Source organism: Marmota marmota, unplaced genomic scaffold, assembly GCF_001458135.2.
Source record: "Marmota marmota marmota unplaced genomic scaffold, marMar, whole genome shotgun sequence".
Classification (NCBI taxonomy): domain Eukaryota; kingdom Metazoa; phylum Chordata; class Mammalia; order Rodentia; family Sciuridae; genus Marmota; species Marmota marmota.
In genome coordinates, this window is record NW_026000222.1 from 11444496 (window position 1) to 11452739 (window position 8244).

Consider the following 8244-nt stretch of genomic DNA (forward strand, 5'->3'; position numbering starts at 1 on the left):
AAAAAAAAAAAAAAAAAAAAGGCGTATCTGTTATAATATCACAGAATGGCACATTATTCTTTTTAAAAAAATTTTTATTCTAATTAGTCATATATGACAGCAGAATGCAGTTCAATTCATATGACACAAATAGAGCACAATTTTTCATGTCTATGGTTGAAAACAAAGTATGAGTCACACAATTTGTATTTTCATACATGTGCTTAGGGTAATGATATCCATCTCATTCCACTGTCTTTCCTACTCCCTTGTCCCCTCCTTTTCCCTCCCTCCCCTTTGCCTTATCTAGAGTTTGTCTATTCTTCCCATGGTCCCCTCCATCCGCATTATGAATCAGCATCCTTATGCCAGAGAATATATTCGGCATTTGGTTTTTGGGATTGGATTACTTTACTTAGTGTTATATGCTCCAACTCCATCCATTTACCTGCAAATGCCATGATTTTATTCTCTTTTAATGCTGAGTAATATTCCATTGTGTATAAATACCACAGTTTCTTTATCCATTCAACTACTGAAGTGTATCTAGGTTGGATCCACAATTTAGCTATTGTGAATTGTGCTGCTATAAACATCGATGTGGCTGTGTCACTGTAGTATGCTGTTTTTGAGTCCTTTGGGTATAAACCAAGGAGTGGGATAGCTGGGTCAAATGGTAATTCCATTCCCAGTTTTCCAAGGAATCTCCATACTGCTTTCCAGATTGGTTGCACCAATTTGCAGTCCCACCAGCAATGTAAGAGTGTGCCTTTTCCCCCACATCCAGCATTTATCGTTGTTTATATTCTTTTTTTAAAAAAAATATTTCTTTTTTAGTTTTAGGTGGACACAATATCTTTATTTTATTTTTACATGGTGCTGAGAATCAAACCCAGTGCCTTATGCATGCTAGGTGAGCGTGCTACCACTTGAGCCACATCTCCAGCCCTTTTTATATTCTTAATAGCTGCCATTCTGATTGGAGTGAGATGAAATCTTAGAGTAGTTTTGATTTGCATTTCTCTAATTGTGAGAGATGTTGAACATTTTTTTTAATGCATTTGTTGATTGATTGTATATCATTTTCTGAGAAGTATCTGTTCAGTTCCTTGGCCCATTTATTGATTGGATTTTTTTTTTGGTGTTATGATTTTTTAGTTCTTTATATATCCCAGAGATTAGTGCTGTATCTGATGTGCATATGGTAAAAATTTGCTCCCATTCTGTAGGCTCTCTATGCACTTCACTGATTGTTTTTGTTTTTTGTTGTTGTTAGTTACATAAGGGCATGATATCTTTATTTTTGTTTTTCATTTTTTTAAAATAGTTCCTGCACCTCAGAATAAAGGTGTTTTATTTTAAATGTTTTGAGATACCACACATAGTGGGTGACAATTGGGACTCAGAACATGCTATTCTGATGTATGATACTTTGGCAAGTGAGTACTTTGAATTGAAGGAAATTGGAAAAGCCTCAAAACCAAGTCTTTCTGACCTTCTCTCACCCTCCTGAAATCCGCCCCTCTGTCTCCTTCAAAGCCAATTGTTTATTCATTTTTATGTGGTGCTGAGAATTGAACCCAGTGTCTCACATATGTGAGGCAAGAGCTCTGTCGCTGAACCACAACCCCAGCCCTTCACTGATTGTTTCTCTTGCTGAGAAGAAGCTTTTGAGTTTGAATTCATCCCATTTATTGATTCTTGATTTTATTTCTTGTGATATAGGTGTCTTGTTAAAAGAATTTGGGGCCTAATCTGACATGATATAGATTTGAGTCACCTTTTTCTTCTATTAGGTACAGGGTCTCTGGTTTAATTTCTAGGTCTTTGATCCACTTTGAGTTGAGTTTTGTGCATGGTGAGAGAGATAGGTTTTAATTTCATTTTGTTGCATTTGGATATCCAGTTTTCCCAGCACCATTCATTGAAGAAGCTATCTTTTCTCCAATATATGTTTTTGGCACTTTTGTCTAATATAAGATAACTGTATTTATGTGGGTTTGTCTCTGTGTCTTTTATTCTGTACCATTGGTCTACAAGTCTGTTTTGGTGCCAATACCATGCCATTTTTGTTACTACATCTCTGTAGTACAGTTTAAGGTCTCGTATAGTGTTTCATTCTTCCTGCTAAGGATTGCTTTAGCTATTCTTGGGTCTCTTATTTTTCCAGATGAATTTTATGACTGCTTTTTCTATTTCTGTGAGTAATATCATTGGGATTTTGATTGGAATTGCATTAAATCTGTAGAGTGCTTTTGGTAGTATGGTCATTTTGACAATATTAATTCTGCCTATCCAAAGAGCAAGGTAGATTGTTCCATCTTCTAAGGTTTTCTTTGATTTCTTTCTTTAATGTTCTGTAGTTTTCATTGTAGTGGTCTTTCACCTCTTTTGTTAGGTTGATTCCCAAGTATTTTATTTTTTTGAGGCTATTGTAAATGGGGTAGTTTTCCTCATTTCCCTTTCAGAGGATTTGTCACTGATATACAGAAATGCCTTTGATTTATGGGTGTAGATTTTATATCCTGCTACTTTGCTGAATTCATTTACTAGTTTTAAATGTTTTCTGGTGGAATTTTAATTTCTTTGGTCTGTCCAATTACTCTGGCCAGTGTTTCAAGAACTGTGTTAAATAGAAGTGGTAAAAGAGGGCATCCCTGTCTTGTTTCAGTTTTTAGAGGGAATGCTCCAATTTTTCTCCATTTAGAATGATGTTGGCCTGGGGCTTAGCATAGATTACTTTTACGATGTTGTGATGTGCTTCTATTATCCCTAGTATTTCTAGTGTTTTGAACATGAAGGGCTGCTGTATTTTGTCAAATGCTTTTTCTGCATCTATTGAGATGATCATATGATTCTTATCTTTAAGTCTATTGATGTGATGAAATACATTTATTAATTTCCATATGTTGAACCAACCTTACATCCTTGGGATGAATTCCACTTGATAATGGTGCACTATCTTTTTGATATGTTTTTGTATTCGATTTGCCAGAATTTTATTGAGAATTTTTGCATCTGTGTTCATTAGAGATATTGGTCTAAAGTTTTCTTTCTTTGATGTATCTTTGCCTAGTTTTGGCCTCTTATTAGCCTCTTAGAATAAGTTTGGGAGTATCTGTTATAATATCACAGAATGTCACTTTTTTTTTTTAGTACCAGAGATTGAACCAAGGGGCATTTAACCACCAAGCTGCATCCCCAGCCCTTTTTAATTTTATTAGAGACAGGGTCTTGCCGAGTTGCTTAGTGACTCACTAAGTTGCTAAGACTGGGTTTGAACTCACGATCCTTCTGCCTCAGCCTCCTGAGTAGCTGGGATTACAGGTGTGCAACTCCGAACCCAGCTACATTATTATTATTCTTTTAACCTTTACTTTATTTATTTTTATGTGATGCTGAGGATAGAACCCAGCACCTTGCATGTGGTAGGTAACCGGTCTACTGCTGATCCACAACCCTAGCCCTAAATGAATATATTTCTAAATGCTTTCCTTTTTTCTCCCAATTAAAAAGTTAGGAAATCAATAGGAAAGTACCAAATATCTCTTTCTTAGAAGTAATTTGATTCAGGGCTGGGGTTGGCTCAGTGATAGAGCGCTTGCCTCACATGTGTGAGGCACAGGGTTCGATTCTTAGCACCACATATAAATAAATGAATAAAATAAAGGTCCTTCAAAAACTAAAAAAAATTTTGGAAAAAAAAAGTTGTTTGACTCAAGCACGGAATATTTGTATAAATCAGCCACTTTCTTTTGAACAGATTAAAGAATGTGCGGATGAACCAGTTGGAAAAGGTTACATGGTTTCCTGCTTGGTGGATCACCGAGGCAACATCACTGAGTACCAGTGTCACCAATACATTACCAAGATGACGGCCATCATTTTCAGTGATTACCGATTAATCTGTGGTTTTATGGATGACTGCAAAAATGACATCAACATTCTGAAATGTGGCAGCATTAGGCTTGGCGAAAAGGTATCACCAAAGGGATCTTAGAAACTTATGAGCTTGATAAATGAATATCATTGTGTAATTCACATGGGAAAAATTTAGGAATAGAGTGACAAGGTTCAAATTAAAAAAAAAAAATTGCCCAGACACCTCTAAAATCTAAGACTAATTGACTTATGAATGCATTTCGTGTGTTCCTAACAAAATATTTCAATACTGTGTATGGGGAAGTAAAGGAGTCAACATCTGCGAAGACAGTATTATCTTCAAAGTATAACTTACAACATGCATTTGGCAAAGAGAGACCAGGGTTCTCTGTTTCTCTGCACATAAACTCACTGTTAATATGCTTTAGTCAGCTTTTATGTCTCCAAACAAAATACTTAACAAGAACAACTTAAAGGAGAAAACATTTATTTGGGGCTCACAGTTTCATAGGTCTAAGTCCTAGACAGCCAGCTCCATTGCTCTGGGCTGGAGGTGAGACAGAATATCATAGGAAAGGGCCCAGCAAAGGAAAGCTGTTCAGCTTTTGTTGAGGCCAGGAAGCAGAGAGAAAGGGGGAGGAAGAGGCCACACACAGATGAGCCCTTCTAGGGCACCCCCCACCCCCAGTGACTTACCTCCCCCGCCCTACCTGCCTACAATTACCACCAGTCAGTCCATTCAAACTAGGATGGCTGATTAGGTTATAGCTCATGCAGTCTTTACTTCTAAACATTTCTGCATTAACAGGAGCTTTTGTAGGACACCTCATATCCAAACCATAACATACCATAAAAAATTGACTTAGCAGGCATACTGGTTGGTCTGCATTTGTAAAATTAGGTATTTAAATATTAGAAAAGGTACTTCTAACTTATCAGAAGAAAGGTGATCTGTACATATGATATATTATCTTCATCTCAGAAAAACTGATTATAGTAAAGACAGAAAAGAACTGCCTAACTAGTTTCTTCCTCAGTTATATCTGATCTTTGAAATTATTAACCTGTTAAACAGAAGGACACAATGAAGGTTTGGCCAATTTATTTAGAATTTGTCTGCTTAGCAAAAAACGAAAGAAACTCTAGAAAAGTAATGAATGCCAGTGGGAGACTTGGTCTGAGACCCGTGGCATCAGCTATTAAATGCTGCTGCTCATTAATCTTTTCTTTAGAACATAGGATGGAAAATAAATTCATTTGTTTCTTTAACCTCTGTTTATGGTTTGCAGGCATCTTTAACAAAGGGGGCATGGTATTAGAATCCTGAGCACACTAGCTCAGATGAAGGGTTTTGACTATCACCAAGCCTTGGTGCCTGTCCTCCGTATCAGCACAGATCCCTGAGCCCTTTCATAGATACCTCAGTATAGAGTCAGTCTGTGTAAGCTTGGCATACTCCTTTCAGGCAGCTAAAGAAACGCCAGGGTTTTGTTTTTTTTGTTGTACTGGTATTGAACCCAGCGTTGTTTACCACTGAGCTACATCCCCAGTCCTTTTTAAAATTTATTTGAGACAGGGTCTGTCTGAATTGCTCAGGCTGGCCTCTAACTTGTGTTCCTCTTACCTCAGCTTCCTGAGTAGCTGGGATAACAGGTGTGCACCATCACACTCGGCCATTTTCATCTTTTGATATACTTATCAGTTAGGTACAATTTCTGTATCACTACCTTGCCATCAAAGGTTTTATTGTATTTAGGGGACAGTGAGATGGGCTCATGCCTGCACTTATGTCTCAGAAAAAGCATGTTCCTTCCAGTGTAATTTGGTACCACAGCTGCATTGAAAAAATGAGAAGGAGGCATATCCTCAGCCCTTCTTTGCTTTTTCTAACTGTAGTTTGCTTCTCCATGGCCAGTTATGTAGTAACTAGATAATTTTATCCTGAAAATTAGTTAATTGGCTTCTGACCATAGAAGAAAACAATCTCATCAATTTCAAATTTACTGCTGATGAAACTTGAAAACTGTACCATGACCTGCTTTGAACTGACCTCCTCCAAAGGTCAGAGGGGAGGATTTTTGGATAATCTGTATTGTGCCTATATATGAACATGTCATTCAAAGCTATGTACTTTTTCTCAAAATGTTAATATATATAAATTGTAGAACAAAGAAGATACATTAATAAAACCTTTAACATGTTCAGAATAAATGTTGTTAAAATGAAAGGACAGATTCCCAAAAGTAAACATGTGAATGATTCACATCATCCAAAGAAAAAATAAAGAGTGTGTCCTCCAAAAAGGAACTTAATTGTAGATCTGTGCCACAGTATGACTGCTTTTATACTTTCAGTAATTATATCATTTTATTATTTCCTGTTTGTAACCAATTACTTGGAGTAACTGAAACATTCTCTTTCTACCAATGTAGATTACAGGAGACACCAAAAACACTGAAATAGAAAATGGTTTATATCAGAGATAAAAACTGAGCTCTTGCCAGGCATCGTGACTCATTCTTATAATCCCAGTTACTTGGGAGACTGAGGCAAGAGGATTGCAAGTTGGAAGCCAGACTGGGTAGCTTAGCAAGACACTGTCTCCAAAATAAAAATTTAAAAAGGGCTGAGATGTAACTCAGTGATAGAGCACTTGCCTACTTGAGTTTATTCTCCAGTACCATACATACATACATACACACACACACACACACACACACACATACTTACATGAGTTCTTACCTACTATTTTTGATGTTAATATTAACCTTTTCTGCTATTGTTTGTTTATTATTATTATTTTGGTGCTGAGGATTGAACCCATGGCCTCTGAACCAAGCACTGTGCCAACTGAGTACCCAGCCCCATTTGTTTATTTTTAGGATATGAAATATAGGGAAGAAAAATAACTACCTACCAAACTTCAAAAAAACTGATCAAGATATTGGCAGTAGTCTTCAGGCAGATGTTTCTAAACATTAATAAAAAATTATTGAGGTCCAGGGATGGAGCTTAATGGTAGAGTGTTTGCCTAGCATGTTCAAGGCCCTAGGTTTAATCCTTAGCATAGTTGCGAATTCCTCCAACCCTAAACCTTCCCCCAAAATATTGTAAGTCTAGGATCATTTGTTAATCATAATTCCAATGTGTATATTAATAACTAAACCTAAGTAATTTTAATATCTTATAGGTAATGTATAAGTGTGAGTCCACCTCATTTGTTTTTACTAAAATTTAATAATTAGCCATTTAGTAGTCTTTGTTGTCAAATATTTGTATATATTTCAGTTATTAACTCAAATGGTTGACCCAAATAGCTCAGAGACTCTGGGGAACTCCTGAAATATCTTTTATTGAAATATATATTTATCTGAAAGATATAATAAGTGAAAATATCCAGTGGAAGTGATGTTATATCCTAATACCAATGTGAGACTTACAGTTGCTCTAATTAAAATGAAATCTTGGATTCCTCCTGGGGTTCTTAAGGCATCATGATGTTGCCTTAAATCTAAAAAGAAGCAAAGGGTACCATTAAGAAATACAATCGTACTAAATATTTAATCTTTCTGGTGACATATTTAAAACAATTATAAACCTCAAATATGCCAGGAAACATTTGGCTGACTCATTAATTGGAATCATTTTCTTGCCCTGTGATGCTTGGATTAAAGTCTGAACTTCAAGAGTTGACTAGCATGCTATTATTTTTAACTTCCTTTTGACGATTTGTATGATCCACAATTTGTTAGATCTTATGATGAAAAAAATGCAAGTCCTTTCTTTTGATTCTTATAGGCAGAAGTGTGGTTCTGTAGGCTTTTTATACATTTTCATATATGATCAAGATTTAAAATTTTTAAATTGGAAGAAAAAATCTAATTGCTAGTGGCTGTGTAAGTTTTTATGACCTACTAAACTTTGGTATAGGACATTATTTTATAACATAACAATGTTTATTACAATCACTGATGTACTGTAACAAGTAAGTGACTGATAGGTTTCTGTCCTTTGATTTGTTTCTTCTTTGGGAGGTAGAAATGGATAGGCACTCATAAATTAGGAAGAAAAAAAAAAGCCTATTCCAGATTGCTGGGGTGTATGGCTACTTTTTTCTCTCCATCCTTTTTGTCATTCATCCCTCAGTTTTCTTCTCCAAAAAAACTTCTCAGTCATCCCAGGTTTCTAAGCATCAAATATATTAATTTATAGCTAGTGAAAAAGGTGAGGTCCTGATAGAGAATAGGAAGGTCTGCCAACCTACTAGTGCATTGTGCTTCTTAATCAGTTTTGGATTATCAGATGTTTTGAAAACTTTGAAACCTCCTCATAAAAATGTACAAAACCCACACATAAATTCTAGGAGTTTCATAGATCCCACCC

General features: G+C 35.9%; 1 protein-coding gene across 2 annotated transcripts in view; it reads left to right on the forward strand.

Moving 5' to 3' along the window:
* Positions 1 to 8244, forward strand: part of Glg1 (golgi glycoprotein 1) — a 122341-nt gene that overhangs the window by 69970 nt on the left and 44127 nt on the right. For both annotated transcript variants that reach the window (XM_048792499.1, XM_048792498.1), the window contains exon 5: positions 3743 to 3958. In XM_048792499.1, the coding sequence (XP_048648456.1) occupies positions 3743 to 3958 (216 nt within the window). The remainder of the gene's footprint in view (positions 1 to 3742; positions 3959 to 8244) is intronic.